Source organism: Hypanus sabinus, chromosome 21, assembly GCF_030144855.1.
Source record: "Hypanus sabinus isolate sHypSab1 chromosome 21, sHypSab1.hap1, whole genome shotgun sequence".
NCBI lineage: Eukaryota > Metazoa > Chordata > Chondrichthyes > Myliobatiformes > Dasyatidae > Hypanus > Hypanus sabinus.
This window is the reverse complement of record NC_082726.1, coordinates 49529384-49553090: the sequence shown is the minus strand read 5'-3', so window position 1 is coordinate 49553090 and position 23707 is coordinate 49529384. Positions and strand designations below refer to the sequence as shown.

Here is a 23707-nt window from a genome sequence, read left to right as displayed (position 1 = left end):
CTGTTGGGAACACTTCTGTCCACTACTACCAAAACAAATTGTGCCTGTGAGTGGTCCTGTGAAATTCATATGAGTCCTGTGCCAGGGCAATGCAGGCCATTCCTAGGGATGGTGAGGCGCTGCTCTTGGCTTCTTCTGGATATGTTGGCATCTGTACAGTGCAGGGCATGCTGCTCAATTTGCTGATCTGTCCCAGGCCTAGATGACTGGCATTTAGCTCCTCCAACACCTTAGCTCTCAACCTGAATGGTACAATTCTCAATTCCCACAGAAGACAACATCCGTCAAGGGCAAGTTCATTCTGGCACTGATAAAATGGGGGAACTAGAGTTTCTGCTGCACATTCCAGTCATTTTGAGTGGCTATATAGACCTCAGATAGTATAGGGCCTTTTCTGGTTTCCTTTTTGAGTCATATCTGCTGTAATTGGGAGACTTTTGATTTGCATTAGGGTGAATACATCAAGAGTAGTGTCCTATTTTGTAAAGTTTTCCAGTTTTTCTTTTTCCAAGGGTAAACGTAATTACATTTACTAATCCATGATTAGTTGTCCTCTTGAATTCAGGCTAGTAATTGTGTCCTCCAAGAAACAGAGTCCATCTTTGCATGTGTGCTGCTGCTATTAGTGGAACATCCTTCTGTGGACTGAAAATGGACACAAGTGGTTGACGATCAGTAATGAGGGTAAACTGCTCTCCCATACAAGTACCGGTTGAAAATTTTACACCCCAAACCAGACTCAAGGCGTCTCGGTCAATCTGTCTGTAATTTTTCTGTGCAGTGGTAAGAGAACTTGATGCAAAGCTTATGGGGCATTCACTCCCATCACTCATAACATGTGACATAACTGCACCTATACCATAAAGCAAGACATCACAGGCAAGCTTCACTGGATGTCGTGGATCATAATGTATGAGTACAGTGTCTGATGTCATCATTTACTTTGCTTTTTGAAAGCCACCTCACACTGCTTTGTCCATTGCCATTTCTTTCTAATCTGCAATAATGAGTTCAAGGGGTAGAAGGCAGTAGCCATGTTTGGCAGGAACCTGTTATAGTAGTTGACAAATGCTAAAAAGAACTGCAACAATGACACATCCTTCGGCCTTGGGGCACCCTCCGCTGTTTGAATTTTCTCAGCACACTTGTGTAATCCTTGTGCATCCATGATGTGACTGTAGTCAATCATCTTTTGTTTAAAGAATTCATACTTGTGTTGTGCTCTGAGCCCATCATCTTATAATCTTTTTAAAACTGTCCAAGTTTTGGAGATGATCCTCATCACCCTTACCGGTCAAAAAAACCACATCTCCCTCAATGTCACAAGAACAGTAGAGCTTGCTGTGGACTACAGGAGGAATGGAAACAGGCTAGCCCCTATTGACATCAATGGATCTGGGGTTGGGAGGGTGATCAGCTTTCAGTTCCTCAGCATACACATCACCGAGGATCGCACGTGGTCTGTACATACCGGCTGTGTGGTGAAAAATGCACAACAGTGCCTCTTCCATGTCAGATTGTTGAAGGAGTTTGGTATGGGCCCCCAAATCCTAAGAACTTTCTACAGGGCACAATTGAGAGCATCCTGACTGGCTGCATCACTGCCAGGTATGGGAACTGTACTTCCCTCAATAACAGGATGTTGCAGAGAGCGGTGTGGACAGTCCAACACATCAGTAGATGTAAACTTCCCACGATTCAGGACATTTACAAAGACAGGCGTGTTAAAAGGGCCCGAAGGATCACTGGGGACCTGAGCCATTCCATCACAAACTGTTCCAGCTGCTACCAGTCAGGAAATGGCATAAAAGCCAGGACCAACAGACTCCAGGACAGGTTCTTCCACCAGGCCATCAGACTGATAAGCTCACGCTGACAGAATTGTATTTCTATGTTATATTGACTGTCCTGCTGTACATACTATTTATTATAAATTACTATAAATTGCACATTGCACATTTAGATGGAGACATAAGATTTTTACTCCTCATGTATATGTGGAAATAAAGTCAATTCAATTCAATCCAGATAGCACTGAGTCACCAGGCAGTCCTGCAGCACCTGGTCTATAGCTTTCTGCCAGAGTGCAGGTGCAGATGCTACTTCAGAAATCAGCATATTATAGAAATAAGGCTCTGAGAGATTATAGTGGGAAACACTTTGGATTTTTTTTCCATCTCCATCTGTAAATAAGCCTCAGCTAAGCCAACTTTGCTGAAGTGTTTTCCTCCCAAAAAGTTTGCAAATATATGCTTTATCCTGGGCAGAGGGTAATGATCTATTTTCAGTACTGTTTTGATGGTCAAAATCACTACCACCTGAAAATCACCACAGATCCTAACAGACCCATTCTTCTTGGCTACTGGAACCACTGGCATTGCCTGTGGGCTCCACTTAACCTTGGAAAATATTTCTGCAGCCTCTATGCCGTTAAGCTCACTGACTACTTTATCACGGATGATATAAGAAACCGTATCAGCTTTATACAACTTGAGTGTGGCATTTTCATTTAACAGTGTTTTACCCTTGATATGTTTGAGTTTTCCATTGTCATCCTTGAACACTGCTGCAGCATCATCCAGTAGCTTTCTTAATTCGCTTTTGGTTAGCTTCATTGCAGGAGATGTGGCTTGCAAATAGCAGATGGATCTCCAGTCAAGTTGTAGTTGTCTCAGCCATCATATCCCCACATTGCTGGTCCTCCTGTTTTTACCACATAGAACCTCAATGTGACTTGTTGGTCATTGTATTTTACTGTCACAAATGTCATTCCCACTTTTCTCCAGTAGAAATTGGATATCTGCAGGCTTCATTTCGGTATCTTTGAAATGCTGTTCTAACTCATTTTGTGGAACGACTGAAACAGTCAATTGAATGTCCAATTCCTTTATCATCAATTTGCCATTCACCTCTGATGTAAACCATTGTCTTCTACTAGTTTTCACATTGTAAATCTCTATGCTACCTAGTCTTGGGTCACTCTCATCATTATCAGAATTTTTCATCAATAGCATGCAGACCAGTGCTATTTTTGAAGCTGCATCTTGACCTTTTATCTTTTTCTCTTGTCTGTCAGTCCATTTATTTTTGTCTGCCAGACATACACTTTGTATGTGTCCTACTTTATTGCATTTTCTGCATATTTCACCTTTAAACCTGAGTTGGTCTGGTGTATGTGAGCCCCTGCCACAAGGGTAGCACAATTTGTTCACTCAGGCTGGTTTGTGTTAAGACATTGCAATTTTGTTCATGCTTACCTTCATTTTTGAGTGCAACTCAATAGTGTCTCTGTCTACTGTTTACATTGATACAACAATTTCAACTGCTGTTTTAAATGTAAGTTGTACTTCAGTTAGGAGCCATTTTTGAATGTTTTCTTGTAAGATTCCCCACTGAGTAATCTCCTGGTGCATTATTAAGCCTATCATTGAACTAACAATGCTCAGACAACCTTTTCAATTCAGCCACATATGCTGAAATGGACTCCTCTTCCTTTTGATTCTGCCTATGAAACCTAAAGTGTTCTGCAATCAAAAATGGGTTCAATTCTAGATATTAGTGCATTATTTTCATTATGTCAGCAAAGCTAATTTCAGCTGGTGTGTTTGGAACAGTCAATCTTCAATGTAAACTGTATGCCTATAAACCCAATACACTCAGCAGAATTAGTCCAGACGAAGGGTCTCGGCCCGAAATGTCGACAGTGCTTCTTCTTATAGATGCTACCTGGCCTACACCAGCATCTTGTGTGTGTTGCTTGAAATTCCAGCTTCTGCAGATTTCCTCATGTTTGCAGCAGAATTAGTACTGATTTCTCATTGGCTATTTAATTTGCTTCTAAATGTTGTTGAATTAGCTCAGTATACATGAACCAGTTACCTGTTGAGCAATTGAACATGTCTGTATCTCTTAAGTAGCCAACCATTTCTGCTCTTTTTTTAAATAATTATTGTCATTCTTTATGAAGTCATGAATTCTTCTGTTTTCTGCCTTTTTTTTTTAATTCTTGATCATGTATTCCCTTCCAAAGAACATGTGCTGTATTGCATTTTTTTTACTAGACTGTTTCAAAAGGTCAATAGCCTTCTTGGGTTTGTTTTTTTTTTAAAAAAACTTTGTCTTTAGTAACAGGCAAGGTACTCATAGCAATTTGGAATATGTAAGACGGGAAAGTGAAGATATTTTTCTGTGTGGTGTAATGACTTAATTTCAACAATATGTTGTTGAAAGTGACCCCTATCAAACATTTGCCCTTGGCCGTTGGGGAAAAAACATTCATTTGGCATGAAATATGAAATTGAAAATATTATTGCTCAGCCATCAAAATCTTGATTCAAATTACAAATGTATCCTGTTACTTCATGTTAATAATTTTGAGAATCACTTTACAGATAAGTGATGTTCATACGATTGGCGTGTTAGACCAGGGGTCACCAATCTTTTTTGCACCGCCGACCGGTTTAATATTGACAATATTCTTGCGGACCGGCCGATGGGGTGGGGGTGTTAATCACGACCAGAATATAGGTGATAAGTCAACTATAAGTCACTTATAAGTGGTTAATACACTCAATTTTGTTTCCAAAAGGGTTTATCTAATAAATTTAATATTAAACACACAGTGCATATTTTCCTCATATGAACATATAAAATTATTGCAACACAAGGTAAGTGCTGGTCGCAGTCCGGAGAGAGTGACCGACCGAGCAAGAAGTACGACAGGGCATGTGCCCAAACCCCCCCCGGAGGTAGGTAGGATCTATCGGCCGACAAAAGTTTGGCTTGAAGGATGACTTTCAGTAGGTCACAGCGAGGTAGCTGCTCTGCTACTTACGAAACCCTGAGCCCAAATTAGGTAATCTGCGAGTATTTTAGCACCAGCTTCCCCATGAACATTCGGTGTGGTAAAGAGGGTAGAGGCGGTGCCCATCTGTCTGCACTCCAGGCCAGTAGTAACGGCACTTCTTGTCGGCCACACGAGGCGGCCGGTTACCCAAGGCCAACCAGTGACCCCTGGCGCTAGGGTATCTCTGTGTTTAGGCAACTGATGACCTTGCATGGGTAATGACCTCACGTGCGTTCCAGTTCAACAGTGGGCGTGACAGTGAATGAGGAAAGGTGCAGTTGACTCATATCATTTCATATCGCCAAATCATATTGTTACCTCGCGGCCCGGTAGCACATGCTTTGCGGTCCGGTGGTTGGGGACCACTGTGTTAGACTACATTTAATTCTGGTGGAGGGCGACAACCATTGGAAAATTATACATGCTGCCTTTATATTAGCTAATAAATAAAGAATAGTCAACTTTGTTTGCAAGTGTCCTGATAATGACAAGATTCTGTTCCTAAATTCTTCAGATTGTTACAATGTACCAGATTCTTGTTTTTAACTTCAAGTTCCGGATATCTGGGATTGAGTCCCCAGCATTCTTAAGACATTCTGAACAGCCAGAAGTCATGGACCATGTAGGTACCAATGACATGAGTAGGGCAAGTGATGAGGTTCTGTGTAGGGAGTTAGGTGCTAAGAAAGGCAGGTCCTCTAGGGTTGTGGTCTCAGGAATGCTAGTGAGGCCAGAACTAGGAAGATTATATAGTTGTCAGAGGGACAGTGTAATATTTTTGGGTTTGTGGGTTCTCTTCCAGGGAAGGTGGGTCTTGGACAGTAGGGATGGTTTGCACCTGAACTGAAGGGTGTCTAATATCCTAGCGGGAAGGTTTGTTAATGCTGCATGGTGGGGTTTAAATGAAAGGTGCAGGAGGATGGGAACCAGAGTACCAAAACAGTTAGTGGAGAGGTTGTGGAGGCAGATGTCAGCAAGACCTCAGACAAAGTTAGGAATCAAAAGAATGAGAGCATGGTGTGACTACTGTTCTGAACTGCATATATTTCAGTGCAAGAAGTACTGTAGGAAAGGTGGATAATCGTGCTGAAGATGAGGTAGCTGGTTTACAAAGAGAGGCAATGTGTAGTTAGGAGAGGCTGCTGCAAAATTGCAGTCAACAGAATGAATTGCAAAGTAAAAGGCACACAAAACCAAAAGGCGAATACGGGATTGAAGGTGTTATATTTGACAGTGCTCAATATACAGAATAAAATAGATGAACTTGCGCACATTTGTAGATTGGCAGGTATGATGTTGTAGGCATCACTGATTCATGGCTGAAAGTAGATTACAGCTGGGAGCTTAATGTCCAAGGATACACATTGTATCGAAAGGACTGGCAGGAAGGCAGAGGGACGGAGTTGTTATTTTGGTAAAAAAAAATCAAATCCAATCTTTAGAAAGAGGTGATATAGGTTTGGAAGGTGTTAAATCATTGTGGCAAGAGCTAAAGAACTGCAAGGATGAAAATACAGTGATGGGAGTTGTATACGGATGCCCAAACAGTGGTAAGGATATGGCTTAAAATTAGAATGGGAGCTAGAAAATGCATGCCAAAGGGGCAATATTACAATAGTCATGAGGACTTCAATATGCAGGTAGATTGGGAAAATCAGGTTGGTGTTGGATTCTGGTGTGTGGGGGCGGGGGAGGGGGTTTGGATTTCTAGAGTGCCTAGCAGTTCATGGTTGAACCCACTAGGGGAGCAGATATTCTGGATTTGGTGTTGTGCAATGAACCAGAATTGATTGGAGAGCATAAAGTAAAAGAACCCTTGGGGCAAGTGATCAGAGCAGAAATGCCTGGAATTTCTGGAAGCAGTTCAGAAAGCACTGGATATATATGTCCCAAAGAGGAGGAAGAAGTATTCTAAAAGAACAATGACACACCGTGGCTAACAAGGGAAGTCAAAGCTAACATAAAAGCCAAAGAGAGGGCATATAGAACAAAACTTAGTAGGAAGTTAGGGGATTGGGAAGCTTTTAAAAACCAACAGAAGGCAACTAAAAAAAGTCATTCAGAAAGTAAGGATGGAATATGCAAGTAAGCTAGCCAGTAGTATTAAAGAGGACACCAAAAGTTTCTTCAGATGCATAAAATGTGAAGTCAAGTTCTCAGGCTGAGCAGAAGATTCAGAAAAGGGGATTCCCCCACCCAGTCATATATATTTGTTGAAAAGGAGGAAAAATATTGTTCAATTTTGTTTTGCAGTTCTGCCATTTGGTTTTCAATAGGACTCGAGACTTTCTGATATCCTTCCTCATTCTCAAGCCCGAGCAGCGGTGGAAACATTTCAAGATTTTCCTTTTGCAACATGATTTTTCCAAAGATTTTGTTTCTTTTTAAATGCAAGACTTTTGTCATTTGAAGTCAAAACATTTTCTCCAGGGCCTTGCAGAGACTTATTCAACTAGTTCTTATGATGAAAAATGTCTGCTAATTAGGCTAGTTTCTGCAGCCTTTTCAGCTTCAAAGCACTCAGCAAAATCCAGCCTATTATTTTCCTGAAGATACTCCTGCAACTTGCTTTTCAGCTCAGACACCCTGCTGAAAACTCTTCCTCTGCTAAGCTGCCGGCCTTCTGTATTTAGCAGGAGATTGTTGTGTTCTTTGTCCAGGTTTTCTCAGTTTTTTAAACATCCTCCAGTGAATTGGTCTTTGCTTAATAAAGTTAACCATTTATGTCGCATCATCCAGAACTTTTTCTTTTTCATCTCCAAGAGTTTTTAACATCAGTACCTCTCTGTGAAGAAAGCTGTGACAATGTCAGGATTTCCTTTCTTTTTACAAGAGAAACAAAACTTATGGCGCCAATCATTGATGAAGCACCATCAGTACAGATGCCAACACATTTCCTCCAAGACAAACCTTTTGTTTGTCTTGATATGAAGATAAAACATTAAATCTATCTTGGCAACAACACACACAAAATACTAGTGGAACACAGCAGGCTAGGCAGCATTTACAGGGAGAAGCGCTGTCGACGTTTCGGGCCGAGACCCTTCGTCAGGACTAACCGAAACTGACGAAGGGTCTCAGCCCGAAACGTCGACAACGCTTCTCCCTGTAGATGCTGCCTGGCCTTCTGTGTTCCACCAGCATTTTGTGTGTGTTGTTGTTTGAATTTCCAGCATCTGCAGATTTCCTCGTGTTTGCTCTTTAAATATATCTTGGCCTTTGCTTGTTTCCTGCAGTTCTTTGCAACAGAAAAAGTTTTCTTGGATTTCACCATTATTTACAAATCTTACAAATGCTAGCTACTCCATGACATTTATTGGTGACTCATCAACTGGGATAGAGAAGCAGTTGTTTTTCAATGTATCACAGAAAACCTCTTCAGCATTATGTGACCTGTCATCAATAAATCGATTTATCATACTGTTTGAGAGTGAAACCTTTACAATTTCTCATACTGCATCTTGTTCTAGCATTTTGCCCACTATATTTTTACATGTTGGCATTATTAGGTTCTCACCAACGACGTGACATTTGCTTTTCTGGGTAATAAGTTCTGCTACTAAATAAATTAATTTATTTTTTTTACTGATTGTGACTTTATTAACTAAAGCTTTACTCTTGTTTTTTGATTCCAATAGCTATTTAAAATAATCAGCACTAGTGGAGTGAAATAACTTGGAAGATTGTAATTCTTCAGCATTAACCGTATCAGAATTGTCTGTAAGCCTAGAATCCTCCTCTTCCATCTAATAACTCCTTTTCAAAAATCACCACATTGGACTGCCTCTAGAGTGAAAATTTCCCTCCAATTATCTACCACACTGGTAGAGTTTGTCCACTCCCATAAGTTAGACGGCGGTGCATAGGGGAAGTTGGAGGAGGTAATTTGGTGGGGGGGGGGGGTGGTAAGAGAATGATTTGGGTGACTCAGTTCAAAGCTCAGAAAATGCACTTCATGCTCCGCATCAACCTACCGTCCTTTCCTCTGTGCATACAGCACTCACCAATTATCAACAGCAGTGCCTTGTGTCAAAAACTGAGAATGAACTCAGCCAAATAAATATGGCACTGCCATACTAGGCTGAGATTGCTAACAAAGCTGCTTGGTCATTGCCCACTACTGTGAGCATTAGCATTGCATGTTGTGCGAAGTTCAGAAAACTTTTTTTTAATCATGAGCTCTCACAGAATCCTGGTTGAGAAACCCTGCTCAAGAGGATAATTAAGAAATTAAATTTATGTGAATGTAATTTGCCAGCTATAAAAGCATTTAACAAAACATCATCTGTTGTTTGTAGAGAGGTATTCAAGCTTTCATTATTGTTCTTGTGTTTCTGTAATTCACCTTGTTTCTGACTGTCTTTTCCACCAACACAATTTTGTCCTTAGTGCATTTCATCTGATTTGCTCTACCTAATGTGTAATGTCACCATTTCCTTTACCTTTTTGAAAGCCACCTCGCACTGCTGTGTCTATTGTCGTTTCTTCCTGATCTGCAGTAAAGAGTTCAGATAAAGCTTGGGATTTTAACTTACTGAACATTTGGATTTTTAGTTTCATAATTCACAGTAGAACCTTGATATTGTGAAGCAAATGGCAATGAATCATGAAACATGACACAAAACCTGCCTGAGAAAGTTTAAAGTAAATTTATTATCAAAGTACATATATGTCATCGTATACAACCCTGCGATTCATTTTCTTGTGGGCATACTCAGTTAATCCATAGTAGCATTGAATTGAATTCACTTTATTTCTTACATCCTTCATATACATGAGGAGTAAAAATCTTTATATCTTTGTCTAAGTGTGCAATGTGCAATCATAGTAATTTATAATAAATAGAGCAGTCAATGTGATGTAGAAACACACTCAAATCAGCATGAGCTAATCATAATACAGGTTTCCCCCACGATCTGAAGGTAGAGCGTTCCTATGAAACCGTTTGTAATCCGAAATGCCATAAATCGAAGAAGCAATTACCATTAATTTATATGGGAAAAATTTTTGAGCGTTCCCAGACCCAAAAAAAATAACCCACCAAATCAAAACAAATGTCACATAAAACCTAAAATAACACTAGCATATAGTAAAAGCAGGAATGATATGATAAATATACACCCTATATAAAGTTGAAGTATTGTAGGTATGGTGTAGTTTCACTTATCAAACTTGGGAAGACAGCGAGACAAAATTGATTTGGCGAAAAAAATCGGCGCATACATGCATACGCACGTTTACGCATGCGCAAACAACTGCCCGCACAAGGCTTCACGGTCATTGTAATCTTCCCCGGGGTAAACATACGGATAAAGCGGGCGTCTTTTTTTCGTAAAAGCGAAAATCCTCTTTGGTTAGCGAAAACAGGTACCAATGTAGGTCTTTCGTAACAGCGAGTTGTCGTAAAGTGAACATTCGAAAAGTGGGGGCCACCTGTAACCATAACAGAATTAATGACAGACTGCATCAACTTTGGTGTTCAACCAGTGTGCAAAAGACAACAAACTGCAAATACAAAAAGACAAAGTAATAATAATAAATATCGAGAACATGAAGTCCTTAAAAGTGAGTCCATAGGTTGTGGGAACATTTCAATGATAGGACAAGTGAAGTTGTCCCCTTTGGTTCAAGATGGATGAGGGGTAATAACTGTTTCTGAACCCGGTGATGTGAGTCCTGGGACTTTGTGCCACCTTCTTGACGGCAAAGTGAGAAGAGAGGATGTCCTGGATAGTGGGGATCTCTGATGATGGATGCTGCTTTCCTATGATAACATTTCGTGTAGATGTACTCAGTGGTGAGGAAGGCTTTACCTGTGATGGACTGGGTAAGATCTCCTAGCACAGTAAATAATGACATTTATTGTATCCTGGCAAATAAACTGAGTTAGAATTCACTACAGAAATTTTGCTTTGAAAGTATTTCTTTAAAAAAAGTTAAAACATCTCCAAGGGAAGTAACAGTAATATGATTAGCATGATATCAGAATAAGTGAGTCAATGCAAGTGTTAAGAGGATTACATTGTGATATTTAATCATAACATTGGGTGTCTCTCCTTTTCAGATCAGGGTCTGGACCAGTTCATAGTGAAACGATGTGATGGGAAGGTAAGTAACGTCACATTGGCTTGTGCGTGAAGCGGTTGTTTCTAGGTAGTTCGCCTAAATATATATTCTTAAACAGTTAACAGTTTTATACTAACTACCTAACACAAATTTAAGTGTGTGTTCAGTCTACTGGCAATATGTTGTGTCAGATCTGTTTGCAATATACACAAAGCGAAATTTCCCAGTGATCAGTTGAAGTTGAAGGATATCAATTTGTTATCTGTGCATTTTACATCATTTTTTCCCCCAGTGATTGAAATTTCTCTACGTTAACTGCTCTATTCAGGAACAGATGCCATCTGGAGTGTATGGTATTAACATGACTTGGACCCTGTTCTACTGTAGAATATTCATGATACCAAATTTTATGATCTGGAAGATGCATTAAAGTAAGCCTACTGGGCACATTTTCCACCGATTGTTTTCTTGGACCCCATCTTCATGACCATTTTGGCACTGATAAAAGTAGATAGATTTCTAGGACAGTTTAAATTCATAAAGAATCAAATATATCAAATCTGTTTTTCAGCTTTATCCATAATCATGTTGATGTTCTGAAAAGTGCTGATACATTGTTTTACCTGATGAGCATTAACTGTTTCCAAACCACTGCTTAAAGATAGTTAACAAATGAATTTGTGGGGTATCATGTTATGCCAAGATCAGATATTAACTACATCAAATATTATCTAACATTTTGAGCATGTAACATATTTCTTGATTTGCTATTCACTGAGATAAGATTGTTTTTAAAAACTAACAATAAAATCAGCTTCTATTTCAGCAAGATTCCTCTGCCCCTTATAAAGACCCTTAGATGGTAGCACATGTAATCGTAGCAGCAACCACAGGTGTTATTGTCCTTTTTAAAAAGTTTTTTTTTAACAATCACAAGACCCTGCTGGACATTAAGAACGTAAAGTACTGCAGGTCTACCCTATCAACAAGTTGCTCATTGGTAGAAAAATTGAAGGAACTGGACTTGGTGCAGATCGTGCTGCTGCCTGCATTTGAGAGATGTCTGAGAAGCTGGTGTACAAAGGAGGTGTGCAATCTAACAGCAAGTGATTACCGTAGTCACTTTTCTTGTAATTGCAAGACCCTGTTGGACATTGTTTATGTGGAATGCTGCAAGTCCGATTCATCGATTTATTGGCAGACAGTGGAGGAGCTGTGTGAGTTCAGTCATAGGGAGAACTAGACATTAAGCCATGGTATCGCCTGTCCACACTTGGTACACTTCACTGAAGATGGTGTGGCATGGAGTCCAAGCTGGAGTAAATGCTGCCCACAATGTTTGCTTGGAAGAAGACAAGCTGTATTGTGGTCAACTACACTTTTCTGCAATATTCATGGACTCAGGGTCTTGGACTGTATTTTTTTCTGTGATTGTACTGTACTGATGTATGTGCTTGCTATCTTTTATGTGCTATATGTGCCTTTTGCCATAGGTGATTGGATCACCTGAAAAAGAATTTTGAATGGGCAATGTTAGAGTACGGATACTTGCAGAACTGCAGTTTTCTGGCTCTCGTTGCCAAGATTGAATTTGTTTTCCTGTGACTGTAGGTTATTTATACATGGGTAGACAGTTCAACCAAAAGCAAATCAATGGCAAAATTAGAACTTTTCAGAACTACGGAATCTGGAACTTTGGACAAATTATCTTCTGTAAATTGTGAGACTTGAGTTCCACTCCCAATAACATACACACGTTCCAAATAAGAGCCAATTCAAAAGAAACTTAAAATAACACATTTTTTCTATAGTGAGCTCATGAAATTAATTTTGGGATATCTGTTTTGCTCCCTAATGATGATTGAATGGAAGTGTAGAACTTCTGTTTCCTGAAATTTAATGTTCATTTGCGTTAAATGTTCTTCCAATGTTAATGTGCAGCTGCTTGTTACTATAATTTTGAGTATAACACTCACGCGATCGGCTAGTGTATGTCTAGGGGAAAATTCGTCCACCCGCCAAACTGCGCTTCCCATATACATGCATGCTGTGAAATGCACTCTGGTACAAACTCGCACACCGTGTACACTTACAGAATACACTTTATAAATCTTACTAGAACTAAGTGATTAATAGCGATACAATATATATGAAAGAAAAGAAAGGAAAGAAAAAACGCCAGAACTTATCAGGGTTCAGTCAATTAGTGCACAATCGTTAGAGTTCAACCATTGAAGTCTTCAGTCCACTATTCGATCTTCTCCGACCTCCACAACCGGCCGCCTGGGACCAACCTCGGTGGTTGACCTGAGCGCATCCAGCACCATCCGCCTTCCTCGCAATCTCCTCTCCAACTCCCCAAAAGTCCGCACAACAACAGCTGACAGACCCACAAGAAAGAATAACATCTATCCCAATTTGTTAACAAATGAATACAATTCTCATTATCAGTAATTATAACCCAAACAAGCTGCGAGAGAAAGTACTCTCTCACCAGTTACCATAACAAAGAAGCATTCTTACTTTTAACCTAACAAAGAAGCCATTTTGATTAACATACGCAGTAACATAAAGAAGAAATCCCTTCCAATCTTCCCCCCACCAACAAAAGTCATGCCCTCATGACATTCACAGAGTTCCCCAATGCTTCTTGCAAGACACAAAACCCAACCCAGGTGTATAAAGCAGTGACATAACGTCCCAGGGCGATAGAGATCACACTCGGTTCTCCCTGCACTGCATATGTCAATCGCTCCGGGGGGGTGCCTACTTCTCTGAGACCTCCGTACCTCCTCTGCTGACCCTTCTGGCTGAGACACCACGGCAGACACCCCAGGTCTACCTGTTGGACCCTCACCCTCTCCCTCACTGGGATCCCTCTTCACCTGAGAGCCCGCTGTCTTGGGTTCGAGTTCCACCCTCTCTCCCCCCAATGCCGGCTGTATCTCAGTCTGCCCCTCAACACCCTCCCTCCTCTCACCTAGCTCAGCAGGGGAAGGGCCAGGAGCCTCTTCTTCCGGTACAGGGGAATTAGCAAATGGAAACAGGTGCCACACATCTGAATCATCGTCTTCCAAAGCAGTATCCCTTCCCGGGGTGAGGACCGGTCCTGCCTTCCTTGCGATCTCCTCTCCAACTCCCTAAAAGTCCGAGCAACAACAGCTCACAGACCCACAAGAGAGAATAGCATCTATCCCAATTGGTTAACAAATGAATACAATTCTCGTTCTCAGTAATTATAACCCAAACAAGCTGCGGGAGAAAGCACTCTCTCACCAGTTACCATAACAAAGAAGCATTCTTACTTTTAATTAAACAAAAAAGCTATTTTGATTAACATACACAGTAACATAAAGAAGAAACCCCTTACATGAGCAAAGAAAGGTAGTCTTTTCACCCCTTTTTTTAAAAACAAATGCAACTCTAAACCTCCTTGGAAAATTTGACTGGTGTTATTCACATTGTTTTCTGAGACTTCCTTTCCAGACTTCCAACATTTTTGATTTCTTTGGTTTAAAATTATTTGAGGATTCTTTGAGGAATATCATTAGTGAGCGATTACATGTCAAAGTTTTCCCATCCATATATTTGTATATTGCAAGTGCGTGATAACGATACCACTCTTACCAGTCTGGTTTATCTGCTGCTCCCAGCAATAAAAATGTTTACATTTGATTACACCCAGAGCTATCTCTTGCTCTCACCAACTTCAGATAACTTCCAGACTTACTCTAATAACACTGTCTCCTAAAAGCTTAGTTTCCTCTTCATTCAAAATAACTCTATTTACCTCAGTAACTGCTCATAAAGCTTAACAATCCAAAACTCAAAACACTGATCTGATCACAACATATCCCTTATATCCCTCTCATTCCATCCCTACTCTTGTTTCTCTCCCCAGCCCCGCAACAACATACACTCTAAAAGAAACTTTCTAATCTGACTTTTTTTTTCTTTTTTTCTATATCAACTATAGTATTTCTCTCTGGTGTAAAGTATTTACGTCGGGCACTTTTCAGTGCTCCTCTGAAGTATCTCTTTTAATTCCAAATAGTCAATCCAACATACTCTTCCTGCACTTTGTCGTCTCACTGGTACAATTACAGGTAATCACACTCTTAATTCTAATCCATTCTTTCTAGTGTAATTAAACAGTGGATATCCATCAGTCCCTTTAAGGTTTAAACTTTAAAATATAATGTCAGATGCCACATCGATGTTGCTTCTATGTGGCATCTAACATTAACCTGTATTCCCTTTTCAACTATTTTGACTTGAACCCTACTTTTATATTTGAAAGAAAAGGTTTGATTCAATGTCTATTTTGTAAACAAAATTGCATTTATAATTGATTCTTCTTGTCTCTCTGGTTCTTTATTGTGATCTACATTTAAGGCTGTTTTCATGTGTGTTGCAACCTTAGTGGTCTGTGGGTGTGTTGCATTGTCACTGTTATTTGTTCTTATCTTCCATATATTAATGTAGTTTAGCTTCAGGTACTGAAGATCCACCTCTTTTTGCTGTCTGCTAGTATATTGCAGCTTCATTAAGACCATTGTTGCTCTCTGGAGATGTACTGTAATTTTACCACGGCTGATTTTACTCCCAACAGGTATTTTATGGCTTCACTGTGGGCATTTTTCCTGGTACACCTTTGTTTGAGATTCCAGGTGGCTGTTGCTTATCTGCAAGTATACTGCAAACATAATACAGTGTTCTGTGAATATAATGCACATAACACCACAGCATCAAATAGAGAGTTCTTTAAAGTAATATATCTGAAATAAATCACACTATCAACGTCACTGGGTCATTTCTGCAGGTGTCTTATTGTGAATGGCTCTGTGAGGGTATACTTCAGGTGGCTTAATTTAAACTGGAATTATTTTGGCAGACATTATTGTGTGTATACTAATATGAAGATGTTTTGCTGCATTGTGATGCTTTTAACACTTCATGAGTCCTTGTATGTTTGATCTGTTGAACTTTAACATTGATAATGCCATCTTAACAGGACTGGAAGTCTAATCATTCAAACTGTAACTGTGGCTTCTTGTTGATGTACCCATTAACTGTTCTTATTGTTTGCCTGCACAGTTGCTTGTTTTAGTTTAGTGTAGTGTACTGTATATCGTGATGTAACTGGGCACCCATTTTCTCCCCCTGTCTTCATCACACTCCCTCATCAGGATTTCTGGAAGGTATGAGGCGTGTGAGCATGTGCATTATTCAGTATGCACTTGGCCTTTGCTCTGCTCTCTCCTCTGCAAGACGTTACTTGTTTCTCTGATTGGATTCACCCAGCATGCTTTGTTGCAAGTGCCTAAGACACCAGGAAAGACTGATCTTGCAAATTAAATTTTTTTTATTCTTGTGCTGCTCCTATATTTTCTTTCATTGACAATACTAATCACCATCTGTAGCAACATGATTGCGTATAATGGGGAATGTAAGTACTTTTTGCATAGAAGGGGAATCAAGGGTTATGGAGAAAGGCAGGTAGGTTCAGATGAGTCCGTGGCCGGATCAGCCATGATCTTATTGAATGGCGGAGCAGGGTCAACTGGTCAGTTCCTTTCATAATTCAGGTCATGATTCACGTTTCAGGCGAATACAGAACTGAAGGTGTTATATTTGAACACGTGCAGTATACAGAATAAGGTTGATGAACTTGTAGCACAGTTACAGATTGGCGAATATGATGTAGGCATCACTGAATCATGGCTGAAAGAAGATTATAGCTGGGAGCTTAACGTTAAAGGGTATACATTGTATCGAAAGGTTAGGCAAGAAGATGGGTGGTGTTGCTCTGCTGGAAAAAAATGAAATCAAGTCTTTAGGAAGGGGTGACATAGGGTTGGAAGATGTTGAATCGTTGTGGATAGAGCTAAGGAACTGCAAGGGTAAAAAGATCCTGATGGGAATTGTATACAGATCCCCAAACAGTAATAAGGATGCATCTACAAGTTACAATGGGAGATAGAAAATGACAATGCTACAATGGTCATGGGGGATTTCAATATGCAAGTGGTTTGGGAAAATCAAGTTAGTTGTGGGATTCCAAGAGGGGAATTTCTCGAATACCTACGAGATGAATTTTTAGACTCTAAAATTTAGAGCAGCTCATGGTTGAGCCCACTAGGGGATCAGCTATTTTGGAATAGGGGGCTGTGCAATGAACCTGAATTGATTAGAGAGCCTAAGGTAAAAGAACTTTATTGTCTCTCCTCCAACAAAACAGCAGTGAAGTAAGACATAAATTTAATGGAATATGATTGGCCAAAACTTGTTGGGCTGGGCATTGAGCAATCATTGCTGATCGGGGTCAGGTGGAAGTTTTATCTGAGATGTTAATTATAATGGGCACAAAGCCCTTTATTCCCTGAAACAAGAAATAGTGTTGCAATATCCAGAACTTCATTTTCTTGCTCTGTTCGTTGATGCTAGCTGCACTCTGCAGTTGGGTTTTACAGAGCATTTATCAAGCTTTTTTCCAATTTATTTTTGGTTTTACTGAAGGATTTTATGGCAAGCTATATTCAATTAGAGTGAATGAGGGAAACTGAATGATCAGCTTGAAACAGAAATTCTGGAATCTTGGAATTGCTACTCAGAGTTTGCAAGCAATCTGTGTTTGGAATAGCATGGAAATTGGAGAGGTTTTGTTTCATGATTCTCTGAGTGAGGCCAGTGATTGTAAAAGTCAAAAGCAAAATACTACAGGAGCAATTTTAAAAAGTGGAGTAAAAACTTAACAGATCCAGTAACATTGCTGAAGATAGAATTAGAGTTCCTGTTAAATGTTAATCACTGCTCGTCAGATTTCTGAATTTTATAATTTTTTTTTGTTAGGGGCATTCAGAAACAATAGTGGGCCAAAGGGCCTGGTACTATTCAGTATGAATCTGATTCTGTGATGATCGTGTGAGCTCTAAATAGGGCGGGTGGGGTCCAGGTGAGATGTAAGCAGTGATGCAAGAAAGGGTGATAACAGTAAGTGAATAGTTTGTGTACAAAAGTGAAGTAAATTAAAATCTGAAATGATCAGGAGGGAGAGAGAGAAAATATAGAAACTGCTAACCTGATATCTCACATATGCAGCACATTTTTCTCTCTCTTAGTAATTTTGAATATTATTTGACTCCTGTGAATATTACAATTAGACTTATGAGGAAAAATTCTGCTACCCAAAGCAAACTTGAAATTTGAAACGCGTGTCTTTCCTTCTGAACCAAATGATCACATTCCCTTTCTTAGTCTCAGAAACAAAGCAGAAGAAAAAATTTGGAAATGTCAATATGTGTATTTTTACACGCCTTGCATAACCAGGTAATTTTGAAAGATTTACCACATATTACTGATTGACTGTTTTATACCTATCCAAACACCAGCTTTGGAAAGAGGCATTTAAAGTCTCATCCAGAAGTAAGTTGGTCATGGGCTGTGTTCTAAGTAATTCTTGGTTTAAAAACTACTGAAAAAGCCCTGAGCAATTGTAAATTATGCGGTAAGAGCGATCAAAGTTTAAATTCCTTCTCCCCAGAAGATTGTATACACCCCTGAGACAGTTAAATCCTTTAAAAATAACATCTGAATAAATAAGGCTTTAAGAATTTGCATACTGATATTTTATTTTATTATACTTTGCTTTTGGAAATAGGGGATGTGAGATTAGGTTCAGTAGGAGAGAGAAGTACTTTGATTTTTAAGCTTGATTAGGAAATCAGAATCAGGTTTATTATCACTGGTATGTGTCGTGAAATTTGTTAACTTAGCAGCAGCAGTTCAGTGGAATACATAATACAGAAGAAGAGAAAAAAATAATAAATTGATTATAGTATTATGTACATTGAATAGTTTAAAAATCGTGCAAGAAACAGAGATAACATATATTAAAAAAGTGAGGTAGTGTTCACAGGTTTAATGTCCATTTAGGAATTGGTTGGCAGAGGGGTTGAAGCTGTTCCTGAATCGCCAAGTGTGTGCATTCAGGCTTCTGTACCTCTTACCCGATGGTAACAGTGAGAAAAGGGCATGCTGGAGGTCCTTAATAATGGACTCTGCCTTTCTGAGACACCACTCCTTGAAAATGTCCTGGGCACTTTGTAGGCTAGTACCCAAGATGGAGCTAACTAAATTTACAACCCTCTGCAGCTCCTTTCAGTCCTGTACAGTAGCCCCCCTCTGCCCGCACCCCCCCCCCACACCAGACAGTGATGCAGCCTGTCAGAATGTTCTCCATGGTACATCTATAGAAGTTTTTTAGTGTATTTGTTAACATACCAAATCTCTTCAAACTCCTAATGAAGTATAGGTGCTGTCTTGCCTTCTTTTTAAATGCATCACTATGTTGGGACCAGGTTAGGTCATCAGTGATCTTGACACCCAGAAACTTGAAGCTGCTCACTCTCTCCACTTCTGATCTCTCTGTGAGGATTGGTATGTGTTCCTTTCTCTTACCCTTCCTGAAGTCCATAGTCAGCTCTTTTGTCTTACTGACGTTGAGTGCCAGGTTGTTACTACAACACTACTCCACTAGTTGGCATTTCTTGCTCCTGTATAGCCTCTCAACATCTGAGATTCTACCTGCAATGGTTGTATCATCAGCAAATTTATAGATGGTATTTGAGCTATGACTAGTCATTGATTAACACGCTGATTTGAGTGTATTTCTACATTACGTGTACTGTTCTATTTATTATAAATTTATATGGTTGCACATTTAGACTGGACATAATGTAAAGGTTTTTACTCCTCATATGTGAAGAATGTAAGAAATAAAGTCAATTCAATACAGTCATGAGTATAGAGAGAGTAGAGCAGCGGGCTAAGCACACACCCCTGAGGTGTGTCATGACTAATCTCGCAAAGCATTTAATCACTGTAGATGTGAGTGCGACTGGGCGATAGTCAATAAGGCAACTCCCATTATTCTTCTTAAGCCCTGGTATGATATTTGAATTTGTTTTCACTAGATTTTATTTGAAAAGATTAATAACAGGAGTTACTATTTGTGTGATCTGGGCATTGCTGGTTTACTATGTATTGCATGTTTAAAAAATAATTTGCTATCACCTTCATTCACTACAGTCTCTTAGGTGATTGAACCTCTACAGAATTTTGGGCTATGAGTTCCAGGATTAAGTCCAGTGTAATTCCCAAGTTAGAGTGTATGTTGTTGCGTGAATGAAGTCACCAGAGAAAAGTACTGGTATATATCGAGCAGCCTCTTTATTTGACAAAACAAGATACAGCAGGCATCATGTGGAGTCCCTTTTGCTTGGGGGGGGGTGGGGGGCGGAGGACTACCTGTACCCATCACGACATGCATTTTATATGCTAAAGATTAAAGAACATTCAGGACAGTTCAATAAAATCCATTTTATAATGCCAAAGTAATAACACCCATATTATAATACACATGTAACAGTTTAAAATGCCTGAATCTTCCCACTATCACACCCAAAATAAGTGTTTATTACTGTTGTATCCATGCAATGGGATCTTGATTGTCTACATAGGCATGAATCCAATCAGTTAAGTGCCTGTTTCCTAGTCTGCCTGGTTTGTGATTCAAGGCTTTTGAGAACGTATTGTTCAGAGCTGTATTTTTAGATTAAATCTACAATCTATATTCAGATTTGAAGATTGGTGGCTGAAGTTTTTTGCTAAATGTGCTAAGCCCAAAAATCACTCTAACAGTATTTTCACTAAATCATATTTGAAAAGACTAATACAGAATTATTAATTGTGTGATCTGGGCATTGTTGGCTTACTATGCATTGCTCATTTAAAAAGTGATGAGCTATCACTTGCAATCACTGCAGTCTTTCAGGTGATTTGAATCTCTACAGAATTTTTGGATACGAGTTCCAGGATTTAGTCCAGTGTAATTGCCAAGTTAAAATGTAAGGAGAATCTACAAGGAATAGTGTGGTTAAAGTGCTCTTTTGTCCTTGGTGATAGAAGGTTGTGGCTTTGTGAAGTTGGGAGATGTTTTCTGAGTAGCTTTAGTGATTAACTACAGTGCTGTCTGTAAATGATGCGTGCTGGAGATGTGTTGTGCTGCTGGTGTACATTACAGTATCTGTGTGGGTCATGTCTTTGATAATACAGTATGTAACTGTATTAGAGTTGTTTGTGGTTGAATTGTTTCATCCTCAGACATTTATCTTGCAGGAATCAAAGCCATTCAACCTTGTAGCACATTGGCGATGAACCTGTGTGGCTATCAATTTAAATCATTCAGATTGGTATCTGTAATAGTACATTGAGATTTATGAACTACTAAGAAAGCTATGCTGAAAGCATGAATATTGTGCTACAAGAAAAGTGAACAGAATACCTAGTTTCCTTATTAGTACACTTTTGTAGTTTACTGTGAAATTGAAAATATGTGGATTAGGACATATTAAATTTAGTAATGAGCTTGAAAATGAGTATCAAAAAACTCCAATTGCTGGAAATCAGAAGTAAAACAGAAAATGTTGAACAACAGCAAGTCAGGCAGATTTATTGGAAAGTAATACAGTTGACATTTCAGGTCCTGGTGACCAGGATGGGTGGGGGGGTGGGGGGAGAGAAAGAATGTAGATTCTGAAAGCTATAAAACAAGTGTTTAAGATACCTACAAATCAGCACACAGTTTTTACATTTACCTTGGAACAAGCCATGCCTGAGTTTACATAGAAATTGTATCCCTCTTAAAAGAAATTGCTTTCTGATTACTTTCTGAAGTGGTGACTTTTGGTATTTCCTCAATTTTATCTACAGCTGGCTCTATTTATCTATCTATCTATCCATCGAAGGTTTTTATAATTTCTTGCCTTATAGATTATATTTCAACTATACAATATTGTTTTAATAGTAATTCTTTCAAGACAGAAATTGTAAGTGCTATTAACAACTTTGTATATTTTAAAAATGCAGACGTTTAGTATTTTTGTACTTTGTTAAATTTAAGTTTGAATACACAAGTATTCGTTATCTATTGACTCCAGTAAATCTGCACTATTTTCTAAGTAATGTAATTTGAGTCCTGTATGAGTATCTGTTCATGATTTTAAGAGATAAATTCTTAATCCCCAAAAATGTTATTTTACACAGTTTAGTTACATTTAAATTCAAAGCTATCAAAACAACTGGATATTTGCTTTTAAAAGAGATTGAAATGTGAAGGAATAAATATCACAAATCAGTTGTGCAGAGTCCCGAGTGCACTTTAGTGCATCAAGTGTGAAGTAGAGTGCAATGTAGAGAGAGGCACCAGAATGATGGTAAGATCTAAGATAGAAATGTATGAATTGTGGTCCATAGCAATTTCTGGCTAGCCTTGAAGAGATGCATTTTGAAGGTGAAGGTGCCACTTCAGTGTTACAGCTTGCATGGCAGAATAGACTTTTCCTCAGTTTCTTCCTGCCTTTGAATAGTAAAGATATCTGACAAAGTGAGTTGGGAAGAGAATTGTGTTTTTGAAGGAAGGAACTGGACAGAAATCAAAGGAGCAGATTATTGGGGAATGAAATGGCAAATAAAGAAAATATTTGTCTCCTCCTGGTCAAAAGGATTAAATTTTGTGGATAACCTGCATTTGCTTGAGTTTAATAAAAACACACAATGCTGGCAGAACTCAGCAGGCCAGACAGTATCTATGGGAGGGGGTAGTGACGACGTTTCGGGCGGAAACCCTTCATCAGGAGTGAAGTAACATGGGATGGTTGAGGGGGAATAAGAAGTGGGGGGAGGGATAAAGTAGAGAGCTAGGAAGTGATAGGCTGGAGGGAAATGGGCTAGGGGGAAGGTGGAGAATTATGGGAAATAAAAGAGAAAAAAAGGTAGGGCTGGGGGGAGATTATAGTGAGGGGGGGAAAGTGAAAGAGAACCAGCCTAAAATAATAGATAGGGATGGGGTAAGGGGGGCAGGGGTATCAACAGAGATCTGTGAGTTGGATGTTCATGCCAGCAGGTAGGAGGCTACCTAGGCGGGAGATAAGGTATTGCTCCATTGACCTGCATGTGGCCTCATCTTGACGGTAGAGGAGGCCATGGACAGACATGTCGGAGTGGGAGTGGTCTGTGGAATTGAAGTGTGTGGCCACAGGGAAATCCCGTCACTGCTGGAGGACTGAGCGCCGGTGTTCGGTGAAACAGTCTCCCAGTCTGCAGCGGGTCTCCCCAATGTATAAATGGCCACATCAGGAGCACCAGATACAGTATATCACCCCAGATGACTCGCAGGTGAAGTGGTGCCTCACCTGAAAGGACTGCCTGGGGCCTAGGATGGCAGTGAGGGAAGAAGTGTGGTGGCAGATGTAGCACTTTTACGTTTGCAGGGATGAGTGCCCGGAGGGAGGGAGGTGGGAAGGGATGGGGGGGATGAATGGACAAGGGAGTCGCATAGGGAGCGAGCCCTGCGGAAAGCCGATAGTGGGGGAGAGGGGAAGATGTGGCTGGTGGTGGGATCATATAGGAGGTGGCGGAAGTTACGGAGGATTATACATTGGATCTGTAGGCTGGTAGGGTGATAGGTGAATGTCCATTCGTCTCCCCCATCCCTCCCCACCGACCTCCCTCCGGGCACTCATCCCTGTAAACGGAAGAAGTGCTACACCTGCTTCCCTCACCACCATCCCAGGCCCCAGACAGTCCTTTCAGGTGAGGCACCACTTCACCTGCGAGTCAACTGGGGTCATATACTGTATCTGGTGCTCCCAATGTGGCCATTTATACATTGGGGAGACCCGCCGCAGACTGGGAGACCGTTTCGCCGAACACCGGCACTTGGTCCTCCAGCAG

At 40.0% G+C, this 23707-nt stretch overlaps 1 protein-coding gene across 3 annotated transcripts in view; it reads left to right on the top strand.

Annotated features, from left to right (window-relative positions):
* The window catches only part of micu1 (mitochondrial calcium uptake 1), a 117263-nt gene that overhangs the window by 45630 nt on the left and 47926 nt on the right, over window positions 1–23707 (top strand). For all 3 annotated transcript variants that reach the window (XM_059946488.1, XM_059946487.1, XM_059946489.1), the window contains one exon: window positions 10911–10954. In XM_059946488.1, coding sequence (XP_059802471.1) covers window positions 10911–10954 — 44 coding nt within the window. The remainder of the gene's footprint in view (window positions 1–10910; window positions 10955–23707) is intronic.